The 18,545-nt window shown below is 40.7% G+C and overlaps 1 protein-coding gene across 8 annotated transcripts in view; it reads right to left on the reverse strand.

The window, feature by feature from the left end:
• The window catches only part of DAPK2 (death associated protein kinase 2), a 45,751-nt gene that overhangs the window by 11,563 nt on the left and 15,643 nt on the right, over positions 1–18,545 (reverse strand). For all 8 annotated transcript variants that reach the window (XM_042824619.1, XM_042824616.1, XM_042824620.1 and 5 more), the window contains 5 exons: positions 11,395–11,616; positions 5,310–5,448; positions 3,305–3,434; positions 2,594–2,642; positions 1,932–1,958 (listed from right to left, as the gene is read on the reverse strand). In XM_042824619.1, the coding sequence (XP_042680553.1) occupies positions 1,932–1,958; positions 2,594–2,642; positions 3,305–3,434; positions 5,310–5,448; positions 11,395–11,616 (567 nt within the window). The remainder of the gene's footprint in view (positions 1–1,931; positions 1,959–2,593; positions 2,643–3,304; positions 3,435–5,309; positions 5,449–11,394; positions 11,617–18,545) is intronic.

Consider the following 18,545-nt stretch of genomic DNA (forward strand, 5'->3'; position numbering starts at 1 on the left):
CTGAGTATCTCACTGAAGTCACAGTTTGTCAAAATAGGAAAAGCTTCAGCTGAGGAGAGCATCTGTGGCTATGACTCCACAAACACTACCAGCCAGAAAGCTTCTGTCAGGTCAAGCAGATAAATTTGTATTTCCATTCATTTTCATCAGGTAGAAAAAATCCTGCCTGCAATTTTCTGTCTGCAAAGTTACTGACAAGTTCCCTGTGCAGTAAGTGCAGCCAGGAGATGTTTCTCAGATGGCATTACAGTACAGTGTGTGACCAGAAATCAGGGGTGGCCTTGCTAGAGGTCAGCCCTGCACGGAGGAATGGGCACACAGCTCATCAAAAGAAATTCACTATGGAACTTCGGTTGAGATAGAATCCAACCGTTTCTGATCAATGTAAGATTGCATTCTCTTGGCCCTTTCCTCCAACCGTATGGACATAATAGATGTATCATAATAAAACAGCATTCAGTAAGCTTTGTTTAGACAGAAAAAGCTTTCATTTTCATTTGTCTACTTCGCCTCTCTCAGCTATGACTTGACAACTTTCATCTGTAATGACTATTTACCTTTTCTCCACAAAATTCAAATGTCAGAGCAGGCTCATTGCAGACTCTTCCTACCCTGCCCTCCACTCCCCTCAACATGAAGGGATGCAAGTCTGGTTTACAGGAAACGTTATTTATAATGAGGAAATTTATTTCATTCCTGTTTAAAGTTGTCTGGACTATTATGCTCATCTCCTGTGTCTAGTTTTGATAGCAAAGCTTTGCGATGCAGCAGGCTCAAAATAGGATCGCAGCAAACTCCTGTGATCTAAAGTGAGTGTTTGAATAGAAAACTGCTATACAGATCTTTTATTTTGTCTTTACTTTCACTATCAATTTGACTGAGGATTCAGAGGTAAGCAGAAGAAGACATATGACCACGTGTGTCATTCAGCCCAGTCCCCAGCTACCACAGCTTCACTCACAGAATAAGCATTTGAGCACAGAAAGTTTTCTCTTCTGCTTTAATCATATAATGACACTGACGTTGCTGACACAGTAAGGCAACACAAATGAAGTTCTCCAGCTGTTTTTGATGCCGTAAAGTCTGCCCCATAGGCACAATGAATCTCATTTCTTAACAGGTTCTCCACCCTCCCTCTTAAGCGGTTGCTCTGTTTCGGTTAGTCAAAAAGAAGGTGACAAGAAGACAGCTTTCATAAACCACAGGAATCTTGTGAAAGAAGCAGTTCCACAAATTGTCAAGCTCCATCTTAAAACTATCTCAACTGCTTGTTTCCAGTATGTCAATAGAATCTCATTTATTAGAGTTTATGTGCTTTCCTCATGAGCATTTTTTTCTTGTGCTTTCTGACTGTGGTGATGTTCCCAGCCAGCCTTTGCCTCTCTACCTTTAAGAAGCTCTTTTTAATGCTGCAAGATGAGTTCTCTGCTTCCTGGATCAACCATCTCTGCTCCTGTTTCAGCTTAAATTCTTCTTTTTTAATATGGGTGACCATAGTTATATAAACTAAACTGCTACCTTTACAAGCAGTTTCAAACTCCTCTGTTTTCACCAGAAATAACTCTGCTTGTAAATGCTGCTGTGAGATACTCTATGTATCTATTCTCTCCACACTGGTAATTCAACTATTCTACGCCCAACCAACATGCTTGGGCTTTTCTATCCTCTATCACACTGTACTAATGAGATCTCATAGGAAGCTGAAATGCCCAACATCTTCAGAGCCATTTGTTCTTCATCTGGTCATAATGGCCCTCTCAATTTTTTTAATGCCTTATTTTAAAATTTGAAAAAGCTGAGGAATACGTTTTTCCTTTAGAGGATGTGTGTGCAGCTCCTTTCTTGCTTGACTGGAGGAAAAGCTGTTCTGTAGCAGTGCATTAGAGCTTTAGGAACACTCATATACTAATGAATGTATGGTTTGTACTCACAGTATGTAGGTGATGACTCCTATGCTCCTGAAAAACAAAGGGGATTAATTGCAAAGCTTCTGCACTATCTATATTCTTTTCAACATATACAATACAGAAATGGTTACAGTATTGCAATACGGGCAGGAAAGCTCTCATTGTTTCTGATAACAGTTGTTATCTAAAGCTAGTTTCAATGAAAATGTGATTTTTACACCAATACTCCTATTTTGTGGATATTTGAAATCATTTATTTCTATGCTGGGAGATATTTACCACAGTACCTACCAGAAACAGTAGGAAGGGCATTTTATTTGGGGTGACTTCTTTTGGCTGCATTCTCAGCAGACCAGATTAGTACGCAGGTCTCCTCTGCATGCAGTGCTCTTATAAATAAAGCTGTCACAGGCACTGCAGGAACATGTTTTCTTTTGAGACTGCTCCTCCGCAGTGGACAGTGGCAAAATATTAACTCTGTAATGGCCATTATTCAAGTTTTTCACTGTAATTTTGAAGAAGTTAACCCCTTCTTTTACCTTTCCAGTAAAAGTAATCAGTAAAAAATGGAATGACAGAACAAAGAATATGCAATCATCAGACTTAAGTTTGTTTTGAGATTCCCTTCAGAGAACAGTGGGAAAAATTGTCAGGAGAGCAACCTGGAAAAGAAGTTAGAAGCTTACCACATATCTGCAGCCAGCCCCAGTGGTTCATAGTTCACTATTTCTGGAGCTATAGAAGATAATAGGAAAAAAAAAAAAAAAAGAAAGTGGATGGGAACAGAAAAAGACCAAAAAACAGACAAGTGCTATCCATGAGAAATCGTATTATAAGAAAAAATTCCTTATTGCAAAGCATCCCCGTGTAAGACAGCATGCAAGGGAAAAGACCAAGGTAAGATACTGAGACAAAAAAAAGGTGTCTCTAGCAGCACTGAAATCATCTCAGGTCATGGAACAGACGTGCTTAAATGGAACATGAATTACAATTCTCTTCCTCACCACAACCCCCAAAACTCAAAATGAAACAAATAGGAAGTAGAGAGACAAATTAGAATGATGATCAGTAAGCAATAACAATAAAATCAAGTGGAAAAATGGAGGGGAGAAATAATGGGAGGCAGTTTGACTAGAAAGAAATAAAAGAGGAACCTGTGCAATTGTGCAGCAACGCACACAGATTACTTGACCCAGGCAACAGGGAGAAAATTATAGAAAATTATAACTTGTATTGCAGTGTTTCACAACCTCAGCCTTGAATTTGTGTCTCTAAACATTTATTTGGCAACAACTGACTCCCACAAGAGTAGCCCATCAGGCATACAGAAAGCCTAATGCAGAAAAATATAGCAGATTTCTAGATTTAGGTCACCTTGATACAAACTGGTCACTCACCTACGAATTCTGGAGTTCCAAAAATGTTTTTAAATTCAACTCCATCTTCTATTTTGTGAGCCAGGCCAAAATCAATGAGTTTGATGTGTGGAATAGGGATATTCTTGTCAAGAAGCATAATGTTTTCAGGCTAAAAATAACAAAAGATGGATATTTGTTGTTGTATTATCTTAGAAAATAACAGATCTACACCTCCAGTTCTCAAATTTTTTCCTTCCCATATACAACACTGTAGAACAAGAAACACGTGTCCTTTCTTAATCATACACAATTCATTCTTTTGGTAAAGGGATGAGATCTCATAACGTTTGACATCAATGAACAGATCAGAATTTTGCAACAGGGAAACAAAACTGATAATATAATAAAAATAAAAATAATAAAATAATACATTCTTCCTCTTGCAGTCTTTATTCTCACCTCAAGCAAAATCTTTCTATCTTCACATTAAGCCCATCTTAATGATGACTGTTGCCAGGATAGAAGCAACATATCCTTGTTTCCACACTACTGTATTTAGTTCCCTAATCTGATAAGATATGTAACGATATCGTTATCCCAGCAGCATTGTGATGTAACATCAAGTGGCTCTGTGGTGCATCTTGTCCTCTGTTAAATCAGAAAACACTTCCTCGTCCTGAAAGGCCTCCTAGGAAGATGCCAGGCCCTGATGCCATGGATTTGCCACTGTTCTAACATCAGTGGCTACTTAACAGCTAGAGGGCAGCTGAAGCAGTGCAACTACCTAGTACAACGACAGCATGCACTTGCTCAATCCTGAAGGAGAGCTACACAACTGAGTATTTTGCTGAACTGCTCTTGGAATGTACACTGAAAAATCCCATTATTTCTGCCCAGCTGTAACTAATGTACCATAACCTGCTGGACAATGTCTTAGTATACGGCTCTTAACACATCTGAACCTACTTAGGGAAGGTAAATAATCTTTTTTATGGAACTAAATTCACACCTGCAACAAGACGACCCAGAAAGATCTACAGGATTTGCTGCCTGAATAATCCTTAAAATGGAAAATGCAGTGATTAGTGGTCCTATATCATGTATGACAACAAGCTATTAGAAGAACATGCAGCATTTCCTACAGATTCACAGGGCAAGGCCCTGAGCCAAAGCTAGAATAACTTTGATATTAGACCTATCTTTACCTCAGTCATAGACTCCTTACTCTTTGCCAAATGCAATGGATATTTCTTTTCTTTTTTTTTCTTTTTTTCCAATTATGTTTCTCAGCATTAGTTGCTCCTTGTACTTATTTCACAGGTTTCAGAATAAACTGCAGATTCAATTATCTCTGATGAAGAGCTTCATTGCATTAATTTTTCATAACTTAATCATAAGCTCAAGAGCAATGGAGAGACAATCTGATTCACTGCTGGCAGCTGCCTGGCCTTTTCAAAGCAGATCCTAAGGTGGAAGTGTCTCCTGCTAACACACACACTCACTCAGAGCTGTACTGGGAAAGAAAGCATATGAATAATTTATTGTCATAGCCTATTTTAGCCTCTGGCTAACAAGTCTGGTTTTCTTCCATGGATCTAGGGCATACGTGTTCCCTGCAGATACATGATGTAAGTTTGTTTGGAGCAAGAAGTCACAGCCACAGCCCTGCACTGTTTTATTCCTTAAGATGTGTAGGACACTGCAGCTCCACTGAAATTGATGCAGCCTTGATAAGTGATGAGATAAATATCAATTTTCTTCCATCTGATCAGATCACTGCTTAAAAAAATATATGCCTAATTTAACACTAGTAAAACCCCAGGAAACCGTCCTATTAAATCCAATAGACTTAATCTGTGAATTTGTTTTAGATAACTTGATATCCTCCATCAGTGAAATGATTCCCCACTTACCTTTTCTCATTTCTATTCTGCTTTTTTTCTGTAACATCACCACTGACCACCTGACGTCACTAACATTACATCCCAAAAAAGGTACAGTCATCAAAAATTAACAATAACAGTAACTAAATCAGCCTCTTCACCTTTAAATCAAAGTGAGCAATTTTCTTAGAGTGGAGGTAATTCACACCATCCAAAATCTGCTTGATGAATCTGGTTGCTTCCTCCTCACTCAAAGATTCCTTCTGTGCCAGGAAGTCAAAAAGTTCTCCTCCAGACACCCTGCAAAACACACCAGGAAACTTCCTGTTATCAACTGCGCTCTAGGACATAAAATAAACGTAATCAAAGAAAATTGAAGTAGCTGAACACTTCCATATAGTTAGTAAAGGCCACCTTCACCGACAATCTGGAGCTCTGTGCTCTGCCCTAAGGTGCCAAAACTGCTTTTAGCTCCCTCCCCTCCAAAGGAAGGATTATCTTTCCCTAATGCATTGATGCTGCAAGGTTTGATTCATCAAGAGTTATGAAGGTCCAAAAAGAGGTGTGCTGTCTGATAAACCTACAGACATGTTGTAACAGGAAGGCTTCGACGTTAACTATTCCAACTGCAGTTTTCCAACATTTTCACTTTGGACAAGACACGGGAAACAGAGAAAACTGCAATAGCCAGCAACTGCTGAATAGTTGCTTACCAGCTGCCACCAGTAACATGAAGCAATGAAATCGGGCAGCAAACTTTTGTCTTCTTTCCAGAACAGCCATTACAGTGGCTGTAGAACCAATACAAATTCTTGCCTGACATACACTGACAGGAAAGCATTCATTTTGTGCTAAAAAGCAAGCAGATTGCAGCAGCCTGGAAGGTACCCAAAATTGTTGTTTCCAACCAAGGGAATGTTACAAGTTAATATGAGTCCTCAAAAATGAAATTCCATATGTATTTAGTACACACAACTATTTCTTTTGTCTCATATTGAGAGCCCTCAGTGCTACTTTTTCCATACATCACGAAAGAGGATTATCTTGGTAATGAATTGTGCACTGTTTGCAGTTGTTATTCACATTTACACTTACATTTCTTGCCTTCAGTTCACACTCACTGATAATCTATCATAATCCAATTTTTCTCCTGGCAGTTATTTCTCAAAATGGTTGTTTCCTCTTGGACTGAGATGTACCACTTATCTGCGCTCACCACTCCAAGCTCAAGAGCAAGACTTGAACAATCCAACAGTAAATCAGGAAAATAGATTTTCGGCCCTGTTGTCTAATGAGATAGCAGTAAAAGAACTCGCAGGTTCAAGTGCTTTGAGTTAACTGAGTGCTGTGACTCACAGGCAAGTCAGATCACACTGCCTGTGCACTGCAGAGGTCTTTTAGGCAATCCATCATTCCTCTGACCCCAGGCTCCTTTCTAACACTGGTGGTGACAGACAATGATTCCCTACTCTGCCTCATTCCAAGCAAACTACTGTGAACGGTCACAAAAAATTGCAAGAAGTCAATTGCAAACAAGAACCCCATGTCAAATGCCAGTTTTTGGCTCATTTCTTAGCTCTCACTGATGCTGTGGGTGACAGCATATGACACCATTCTGTTCTGAAGGCACTGATTCACACAGTGCCTAATGACCTGCCTGCCAGTTATGGGACATTTTTCCACAGTTTCCACATTGGCAAGAAACTTTCTATGCAACATGAGGCAGGACATTTCACCTGCAGAAGTCCCTTGGTCTGTAATCGTTGCTGCTAAGTGGCTGGCAAACAAAAATGAAGGACTCAGGAATATGGTGCAATAGCTGCTCCAAAAGTAATGCCTCCTGTTTTATTATATTGACCCATAACATCAGAGGTGGATGTTGGTAGCATGGCAGTAGAATTTAGACCTTCTCCCAAATATTCCAGGATTACTTCCAGAGTGATCTACATACTTACTCCTACTAACTTTTTGTACAATTTACTCAAACCTCATATTAATGAGAAATCATCACATCTCTTCTACTGAGTTTTCCTTTAGATTGGTCTCTTAAGATCTCTGCAGCTCAGGCTAAGTCTTAGACTTTACTACAAGACACTGGAGATATTCAGAAAACAAAATGCTCATGTTTGTTTTAAGGAATAGCCTTTTGCTGGTAAAGTAGCAATGGGAATTCAGACACTCTGAATCTTTTTAATTTTCCTTATTTGTTTTCCTGTAGCTTTTTGTACCTTGAAAGTTCCCTCTGCTAAATTTTCTGGCATTCCTTTGTACATATATTCTCTGACATCCTCAGTACTGTCCTCTGTGCCAAGGGAATGCGAAGGGAATGCCTTTCATAAAGTGCCGTGGGATCTGTGCTCTCCTTAAGCAGTATCTTCTTTTGCAAGCGCTGGTGGAGAGAAGGCTGAGCTGAAACCTTGTCAGGCCCTTTCGGACAGAACTTATGACTAATTCTCATTAAAAAGCCCGCCACGAGAAGCTTCTGCAGCGCAAAGGGAGAGAGAGTAGAGTGCCTGCATGGTTACATTCCAGAAGGGTAGCAGAAAGTATCCCAGTGCAGCTGGCTTCCTGCTGGCAGGGCCAGACTGCTGCAGGAGGTGACCGCTGGTGTGTACTCTGAATAGAAATAATTAAGGAAATGAGACTTGCCTGCTCTTTGTACACAGATTTCAGCAGAGACTAGCAGATCTCACTTACAGATTCCTTTAATAACTTGTCGCAGCTGCAATCATTTTTTTAGCTACCTAACCCTACTACCACTTGGAATGCAGACAATGTTCTCTGGCTCCTGAAATGCACAGAGTAAAACAAAAGCAGTAAAAAACTCACAGCTCCACTGCAGGTCACATTTGAACATCCAGACAAGTGTGTTTTCCAAATCAACACCACAAATGAAAGAGGGAGTGCTCCCTTCTTAGGGGACTTCATCTTACAAAAAATCCCTTCTTCCAGTCTCATCTCTTTATCTCTTATCACGTCACCTTTCTTGCCAAGGAAAAGAAAGAAGCAAGCGGATGACACTTTGCTCTTCCTGCAAAGTCCAATAAATGATAAAGCTGCCTTATTTCTTGGGAACGCTTACTAGTAGAGGAGTCTGGTGTATGAATCAGGGCTGCCTTTAAGCCACTTTCGTTTTGGCAAAGCAGCTCAAGGCAGAAACCAGGCGACAGAGAACAGCAGCAAGGTCACCGAAAGCTGTGGGGAGCGTAACCCTGGGCAGCATGCACGTGGAAGGGCAAACTCTGGGCCTGCCTAGGTGCACATTACAGCAGTGAACTAGGCAGTGCTCTTTCTGCCCCTGAACAAAACAAGCAGCATCTGTAGAATCTGTCCCCACATAAAGGGAAGATACCACTGTCAGTGCCAGCACAATCTGATTCGGAGAGGGTGTCAACATTTAAGCCAAAGCCTGTTTTAAACATCCAGGCAGCTTCTTCAATTAATAAGAACACTGGGAATATTCTTTTGAAGCTAAAGTTCACTGCAGCTTGTCATAAGATTAACTGGCCATGTGCTGAAAATGCTTATCTGAATGAACTGCAGTGAGTATGAGACTGATAACAGTGTGTGAGGAGTAGAAATCATCTGCTTACAGAGAGAATCTATGTAGCTTTATTAGCAATTATCATCATCATCCTCAATTTGTGTGCAGTAGCAGAATGCAGTGGCCTTAGTAAGTTCAAAGTACTGTTACACTCAGCCCTCTAAAAATGAAATGATGTGGATGTGGCTTTGGATGTGGCTCTGGGCAGTCTGGTCTGGTGGTTGGCAACCCTGCATATAGCAGGGGGGTTGAAACTAGCTGATCATTGTGGTCCTTTTCAACCCAGGTCATTCCACGATTCTGTGATTCTATGAAATAAGCTACTGCCTGACAAGAATACATACAAAATATACAAGGCCATGTGAGGACAGGAAGAAGTAGAAGATAATGAAATGGGAGGTGGCTTAGTAGCTGACAATCAAAGAGAGCAAGCTTCTTTCCTGTCTTCTAAAGCAGACTTGTAGTTACAGAGACTAACATTTGGCCATGCACACATACTTAACAGATGCTCACCACCACTCACATGCCATCTGCCAGCAGTCACATCAATCTCCAGGCACGCTCCCTGGCCTGAGTGCTGACACTCTTGGAAGACTAGTGGTTATTCATACAGCCTCGTTGTCTGGATTCCATGCACAAGGCCAGGGCAGGTGCTCTGGGGAACAAACAATCTGCATAATGTCAGTTATGGCGTTCCTATAATTCCTGCTTCATACACAAACTGCATAATTTACTAAGTACCTAAAAACTGCTGTAAGTAGAAGACCTCTGGGTTCCTCCTTGTTTACTACAGCTTTAGTTCAGTGCCATGGATTTACAGACAAAGGGTATGTCACCTTCTGCACAGCTCCTCTAAAACTCAGGGATCTGTACTTTAGGTGATATCAGCTCCACTAAAGAACAAAATATAGATCAAAAATGCTGTAACTGCTGTTTTCCTTTTTTCACTTCATGGCAAATATTCATCCTGCTGGCCAAAATCATACTCCCTGAGCAGCAAAGCTCTGTTTAATAAAATAGCCACTTCCATTGCTGGCTATGATGAGTATGTGCATACAGTTCTGGTCCCCGGTTTGTGTGACAGTGTCCAGCTTTCTCCTTAGAACTTTGTGTGTTGGCTGTTCTATCTCTACAACAGAAACTCTTCATTCTTTGGCAATTAGTCCCTTTTCTGAAAAGCTCTACTTCAGCTTCACCACTGTAAGTTGAGGTGACATAGAGAAAGTGATCGTGTAAACTCTACCCCAGCCCCTTAAGATTAACATCCCTGCATGTAATCCCCAACACATAATGTCTCTGAAGCACTGTTAAAAATTATGTGACTGCTTCTCAAAATATGGCCAGGCCTGTCTGTCCAAGCCAGGGACTTTGAATCTCAAATCGGGCAGCAGAAACAGGCAGGACATATGTAAAACAAGTTAGATTATAAAACCTTACATTATTAGGCTGTGCTCTGCATCTGTCTAAAATGTTTCATCTCAGTTTGCCATCTCTGAACACATGGGAAGGACAGCAGAGTGTAAGAAAGAGATATTGTCTTTGGGATGCAGTATTTCTAGGCTGATGAAACAAACAGCAAAAAGAATTCACACAGGGAATTCCACAGCTATTGGAGAGACCAACAATTCTGATACTACTTCAGATTCTAATCATCTGGCATTTCTCTGCATTGTGAACATGTACTAGCCAGGTTTTCTCACTTCCTTACAGCCAGTGAGAGTATGTATAGACAAAAGGACCAAAGGTGACTCCTTTAAATGCAAACTCACATCACATCCCAGCCAAGCAAAGGCTCCTTCACCAAGTCCATGTAAAAATGATGCCTGACCACATCTCCAGCTTCCCTGGGATGGGCATCTATTCTTACAGGCAGGGACGTGCACAGGTCCTACAGAAAAAGCCACTGTTCTCTCAGCCCAGACAGAGAGGCTGCTGCTAGCTGCTTCTGAATCTCATCTTAAACAGAACAAAGCTATGTTTCACAGCCAAATATGCATAATAATCATCCCAAACCAGCAGCCTGGCCATCCAGTGGGCCACAAAGCAAGAATGAGGCTATAATGGCCCACAGAAGTCCAGGTCAGGAGGTACACTTGTCAGCAAGTCCTAAAAGGCAAGAGTTTTTCCCCATCACATTGCAAGAGAAATTCTTCATTCCCACCCTGCTGCTATTCACTCTGAATAAGGAAAGTTTGGGGATCCCCAAAATTCTTCCCCTACTCCCTCCCTTTTTTCTCCTTGTCGCTTCCAAGTGTCCAAGTGAAGAAAATGTGGATTTAGTAGAACAGCTGAAAATATTGCAAGATTTTTGTGCACTGAAAAGGAAGACTGCAGGAAGTGAAAAAAAAAAAAAAAAAAAAAAAGAAAGGGGAGTTCAGTGGCCATTTGTGGTTCCTTAAAGGCTCATGTCAGGGCAGCACCACACACTCTGTTGGCAAACTCTTTTTCTTTTCTTTTTTTTTTCTTTTATTTTTTTGAAGCTGACAACAGAACCTGGCTCATTGACAATGGCCTCGGGTGACTTAAGGTGCACCTATGCCCCCAGGACACATGAATTGACCATGGGGCTGTTCGTGAGCATCCTCATCCAGCTCCCCCACCAAGACCTGCGAGGCCCGAAAAGACAACAGCTCCATTTTAACAGTACCCCTGTGCTCTGGCAGCCTCATCCAACCCCAGAGGAAAGCAAGTCCCTTACTCACAGCTCAAGGATGAGAACCACATCCGTCTTGTTCTCGTAGATGTCATGAAGCTTGATGATGTTGGCATGCAGGGTCTGCTGCAGAATGTCCACCTCCCGTTCTATTTCCTCACGCCTCACCCCTCGACGGCTGGCCCGACTCTGACGCTTTTTAATGAACTTAGCAGCATACTCCAAACCGGTGCTTATTTCTCTACATTTCTTCACAATAGCAAATTGGCCACTGCAAGAACAACAAGATAATAGTCTCTTAAGGCTTTCATACAAACCTCTGGTAATATGCAACAGCTTCCTGAATATGCAAAGCTTGATCCTATGGCCCTTCTGAGATACACTGTTGAAATCACACAAACTTGTTCATGTTTCAGTGATTAAGTTATGGCTCATGTTCAAATTATCCTTTGCTGGATAATACTGAAGGCATTCTAGCCTGCAACACAGCACTGGGTGTTCTGAAAAGACATGAGTGCACTGAAGTACTTCCCTTTACAATAATCTCTCTGAAAAGAATGTAAGGGATTGATGAGCCTTTGAAAAAGCAGAATTGGGCCCAAGTAATCAGTTTTCAAAGAAAAGAATAGTTTATTCATGTTTCTATACTTCACTTGATAGTTTGGCTTTAAATTTAACTAGAACAAGTACAGGTATCTCACTGCACTTCAAGGACAGAGAATTTCCCATCATATTAAAGAGAAAGCAGTAGTGTTAAAGATTAAAAAAAAAACAACCCAAACACGCAGCTGCCATTTGTTAATAACATTTTCCTGACTTTGTCTCCTAAAGTACAATATTTCACTTCAACTGTAATATTTCCCTTCTGTGTCCTGAAAGGGAAACACCTGGAGGTCAAATGACAAACTCAAACAATAGTAATAGTAACCCTGCAGGTTGCAGCCTTATGTCAGTGATGTGAACTTCTCAAGAGAGGCAATTGTTACCAACTCTTCAATAGTAAATAGGGGAATCCACTTTGCTCTCATTTCCATGAACTACTCTCCCTTCATTGTGCCCTTGAGTGCACTGATGGAACTCAGAGAAGCAAAGCTTCCACAAAGCTGATGTTCCCTCCTTCTTGTTTGTCCTTCTGAAAGTAACTGTAATCAAGCCAAGACATGTCATCTCAAAATTAAGAAAGACAGGAGCTTTGTAGCTAAAGATTAAAATGATACCAGGTCTGTGCAAGACAAGAGTTTGGCAGGAAACAGTGACTGTTCAGAGGGTCCTTCTTGCTCATCCATTTGGAGTCAGTAACTTCTAGACAAGGACAATTGTGCTGCGTCTGAGGAATGTTTAGATGTTAAGAACTTTACAGCCATACAAACAATGAAAAAAATCATAAGCTATTAACTTGAGTTTGCAGTTAGTTGAACCAGGACATGTAAGAGAGCCACTTCTACTTTAAAAGATGGTCTGTGGCTAAAGTAATGGAGGAATTTTGCAGATCTGATTTCTGCCATGAATGCACTGCATATATTCCTTAGCAACCCACTTCCATCCCATCAACAACAGAGGAAATGGCTTTCCTTTCTAACACACTACATGCCTAAGGGTTCTTGTACACCACTTAAAGCATAAAGGTGCCAGTCTTACTTTGCTGTTACAGTAACAGACATAGTAGGATTGCTAGTACTGGACCACGCAGTGTAACAGGCTCTTGTCCCAGCTGATTCTGGAAAGTGGACAAAAATCTCATTTAAAACAGTGACGTGTTTCTTCTTGTGATGGCTCATTTGTAGACTTAAATTAAACACATCTTTTTATGCTTCATTTAAATTTATGAGACTGAAATTATGCAAAGAGCAGTGCATGTACAGATTCAAATATCTACTGGCTCCTTAGGCCGCTTAATGAAGATATTAAAATACTCATCAGTCTGAAACTATGTGAAACTTCTACAGCTTAAGGTTTCATCACAATCTTTAAATATCAAGTAGTCCTTATTAAAATCAAGATAAATATTTTCCATTATTTTCCATATTCATGCTAAATTGCCTCATCTGGAGACACAAACTCTCCAATTCTTAAGTTTTTCTTAGATCTTAAAAAAACTAAACTCAAAAACTGACATATTTTAAGGAAAAAAAACAAAAAACAAAACAATCAACAACCAAGCTTCCAGCTCAAGTAACAAAAAGAATTAAGAATATCTGGTCTCGACATCAGCTTCAGTCAGTTGAAACAAATGAAGTCAGCTCCTCCACTGGGGATGAGCTTCATTCACTTACTGCTCTCTCTGCTCAACAGGAAGCCCAGCATTTTCATTGACGCAGTGGATTCAATTAACTAAATGAACTACACTCATTTTTAAACAGTTGTGACAAGTTTCTATCGAGCCTTCTTGGTACCTTCTAAGGTACTTCAGGATTATTCATTACTCTGCCTTTTCACAACCACCTGCTCAGGAGCATAGACCTGGACAGAATGATGTATAAAGTAAATAAAAAAAAACAGGTGGTTAAATTGGAGCAGCTGGAAAACAAGGAGCCGGTGGGGAAGTGTTATAATGGTGAGCTGTCAAGGAAAATTACTCTAATAGCGGTGCTTGTTGACTGCATTTGGTAAGTCTGATGGCAAGCTGCTGCTGACAGGACAAGTCTTGTAGCAGTATCTCTGCAATACAACCTACAAGAGTCTGAATGGAAGGAGAAGTTGTCCACCTCTTCCATTTGGATCCCAGTTAAATAACCTCACAGCCCGTCTGCATATATCTGTGATTTCAAGCAGCCAGAAGAATTTACAACTGACCTGAGGATTGCAGAAAACCTAAGCTGAAGGTTTGTTCTTCTTATTTATTTTTCCATTAGTGAAACTTCCTTTTGATGTTGGGAAAGGAAAAGAACACTGTATCCACTTTGCACAAGGCCATGACTGTAATGTTAGAAACTTTACTGTGGTGGTAACACACCAAATATCTTGCAGACTGAGCATATGCTTTGCTTAACTGTAAAATACAACGTGATAACAGAGGTGAAAAACAAGCAAGTGATGGCAGAACAGGACTTCAGTTGTATAAGCTTTTGATAAAACTGCTGCTTCATGTAAGTTGTATTTTATTTTGGCAACAGGAAAGGGGCAGGAGGAAGAGCCAGTTGGCCAGTACCTGCAGAATCAAATCATTTGAAGGTAAGGAACCCCACTAAAAACCTTTGCCATGCTCACAATAACTAGAGTAAAAACTAAGGAAATGTCAAGTCTGCCACATACACCTCGTACCCTACCAAAAATTCCTTAGTCAGAAAAGGCTCGTGCTTTATCAATTAATATTTGATAGATTCAGACTTTTGCTAAAAACATGCAAAATACATCATTTTTCCACTATGGCACAGAAATGCATTTCCAAATTGTAGGAGGAAATAGAACACTTCTTATGTTGCTATAGGAAGCCATGGTCTCTTAATGAGGAAGCCAAATAGCTACCCTTGCCTGGAACATATAAAGCATTATAGGTATGCAAGGTCCTTCCACCAAAAGAGCCGTCTGAGCTCAGCCCTCATCTACTCACATTTACAAGAAGTCTCTGCTGATGGCCAACCACTTTTCAAGCAGAAAAAAAAGGCAGTGAGCTCCTCATCATATCCACCTGCAGCTCCGTTCTCTCCTGCCACAATACACTGCACCTATCTCTGATAAGGCAATAATTGGTACACCTCCAGTCCCCAAATATAAGCATAGCACCATTTCTTTAGTCAAGGCATTATATCCAGGCCTGCAAGGACAGCTTTATCTTACAGATAATCTTCACTTTTTGCTACAGCAATTTTTATCAGCCAAGATTTTTTGGTAACAGTCAAATACACTCCCTAAGTGCAACCTCCCACAGCTACACTGCAGAAGTACTGAGCTGTTATTGGTTTCAATATGATTACATCCCTCACTACCTTGGCAAACAAAAGATGCGAGTACAGTTGGAACTCAAATTATGCAGCACACACAGCAATTACACTCAGAAACCTTATAATTACACAATGCACTTAGTACTTCATTAACACAGACAGCTGGTTGGAGTCTGTCTTCAACCCACAGAATAAAAAAAATTAAAAATTAAAGCTGTCACTTGGCCCTCACTTATTCTCAAAAGCCAGCACTCCATGGCAGAAGCAGCCTCCTCTTTCCGAGAGCTCAAACAGTGACAGACAGCCTGAAGTACTTCTTTCTGGTTTTCATTTTCAGGCATATACTAAACACTTCTCAGGAGAGAGGTGGAAACATATGGGACAAGTGTACTTATCCCCCTAGGATTCAAACACAAGTGGAATCAACACTGCTGCATTTGTCAAATTCATTAATTAATATTTATGCTTCCTGATTTTGCTATTAGATGTAAACTCTAGAGAGCTTATGAGAATGAAATTCCTGCTACAAAATAAATCAGTCTTAAACATTACCCTAAAAGGAGATCAATCTGTAGATCTGAAAGCTATTTATGTAAAACATCACGAGTTTCATGTTGGTTGCTGTTTGTTTTACACGACACACACCCCAACTGGTCCAGGCTTTCTAAAGAGACATAGTACAGGTACTGCTGAACTGACTTCCTCAACCAACTCTGCCAGCAAGCTCATGGAACAATATTACTTTATGACTGCTGATTATGGGAGTATATAGAGCTGCTTTTGCTTTTAAAAAGCCCAACGATGCTGTAGGTTTCATACATTTATGTTTACCTAAAAGCTTATGAAAGTAATAGTGACACAGGATAGGAATTCTCATTTTCACCTTCAACATACATAACCTGGAGCAGCTGTTCATCACACCACTGCTTCCTTTGTAATCTGCAATTACCCCTTGGTGCCACAAGCACACACTGCCTCCTCCTGCCCCAGTCTTTGTGCCATTGCCTCTATTTCTGAACAGCAGGCTTTTTACTGCACCATTTTGTGACCAAGTAGATGTTATAAACCACAAGGAAAAAGAAAGATAAACGGACAATTGCTGAGACTAGGATATCTAAGGCTGTTACCATGCAATTAAGCACCAAGCAGACCCTACTCTCTATTTATTGCACAGCCATTTGCTCCGTCCATGCTCACATCTGAATTCCCCAGGGTCTTTATTAAAAGCATCAAGGGGAATGCTATTTCCAGACCACCACAAAGCAGCAGCTGCTTTATCCTTCCACATAAGTAGCCCAGTGCTTTGATACATTATGGTATACTAAGAGAAGAGCTGAAGGCTGGAGAAGGGACAAAGAGGGAGAAAAAGGTTTTAAACAAATGTTATAGGGGCAGCACATTGCTCTACTTCTCTGTCAGACATGTACTAAAATGAATAGTTCATGAGGAGCCCCAGCCAGCTATAATGTCTCACCTGTATTTAACAATCAGTCAGACACACTCCAGATTGCTCAAGAGAAGAGCTCCTAGAGTCAGGGACCAAGCATTTCTGTGCCATCTACTGCATCTCCATCCAGTGGTGAGAATCAGACAGTGTTGAACTTCCCAAAATTTGCAATCCAGCTAAGGCCAAAGGTGGGAGAAAGGAAAGTGTGTCTTCTTTGACAGAAGAGTTGGCAGCACTGAGAAATTAAGTCATGTATTTGATTTCATACTGGGAGTTGGTGGCAGATCTTAGACTCTACAACAAATTTCACAGCTTAAATGTCCAAATGCCAACTAAAATTTGCCCAAATGCCTGGTTTTTAGTATAGCACCAAAACAAAGATGACTACAGTCACCCTAAGAGCAGAGAGGTATTTATTGTCACAATTCAGCACAGGCCATCCTCAGCTGTGCCAGAAGATCAGGAGCATAAACAATAGCTGCTGCAACCTGTCAGTTACAATATACAATACCTAATTAGGTACCACATTAAATTTGTCCTTCATTAATATAGGAATTTGAAGATAAGCTATTATTTGCATTGCTAATATCATTTAGGAGATTTGTCACTGAGTTAGAACACAAAGAGACGATATTACTGGGTGGCTTTACTCTATTTTCAGAAGCATGATTTACACGAGCACCAGTTCAGCTCATGTTATTGTGCAGCCCAGGAGATGTGGGGGAGAGAAAGTGGACAATCCAGAATAACTACATAACTCCTTGTTTTTTTCCTCAAGGTTTATTTTTAATAGTGGTCCTGGAGGTAATGCTCGGGGGCAGAATCTGACTCGAGTGAATGACAGAAGCACGTCCTGCCAGTTCTGATCACCTCAATGTAAAGACTGACACTGTCACAGTGCATTAAAATAAGAAGAGCCTTTAAGCAACTCTATGTATATGTATGGGTTTATCTGCCCACCTCTGATATGCTAAAAGCACCACACTGCTGAGCTGCTATCATGAAATGCTGAAAATATGTAAACAAACCCCTGAGATGACAGTACAGGTTACCTGACTACAGGCTAGCACTGGAGGGCAGTGCAGGAAGAAGTCAGGAAGCCGGCACTAAGTCACTTGAGAAGAGCAAACTGCTTCTTCCCAAACACCAAACATATGTTCCCCTTCTGAAAGCGCTCAGCTAGCCCTACATTTAATTTCATGTCTCTAGACATCATTAGAATTGCAATTATGATCACATTTCTTTTCTAGGTGTTCCTGCGCAAAAATACACTACCAGAGGGAAAGCAAAATACAGCACCTCAATCTCTTACCTGCCAGCCTACATGCAGACTGCCATAACCCTGATTTAGCATTAAACATGGAGGTTGGTGGCCCTGCATGTAGCAGGGGGGTTGGAGATTCATGATCCTTGAGGTCCCTTCCAGCCCTGGCCATTCTGTGATTCTGTAATAACCACGAGACAGTTCAACCCTCCTTCTCATAGAGGACCTGCAAACTCAGCTAAGCAACAGAGTCTTTAGTGAGAATTCGTTTGGTTTCCAGTCTGAGAGGCATTCACTTGAGGTGTTTTCATTGAATGGCCCCTCAGCTCAGCAACATCAGCAGTATGTGCTCACTGTTGGAAGAATGCTACCCACAGTCTATTGCATAGAGAAAAAACATATCCATATTTTTCCACACAGGAGTTATTATTATTTTTTTTAACTTGCCTGCTGCCACAAATATCTATTACTCTGTTTTGATGTTGTTTTTTAACTACAGCAGGTCAGAAAGGTGAAAAGCTTCCTGTTTCCATTTGAGAAAAACAGAACATCTCCAACTAAAGCACACAGGCTACAGCAGTGTAAGCATGGCAATACCGACACTTTTG

This window comes from Centrocercus urophasianus, unplaced genomic scaffold (assembly GCF_019232065.1).
Source record: "Centrocercus urophasianus isolate 14NV4802_14NV808 unplaced genomic scaffold, USGS_Curo_1.0 seq_23, whole genome shotgun sequence".
Lineage (NCBI taxonomy): Eukaryota > Metazoa > Chordata > Aves > Galliformes > Phasianidae > Centrocercus > Centrocercus urophasianus.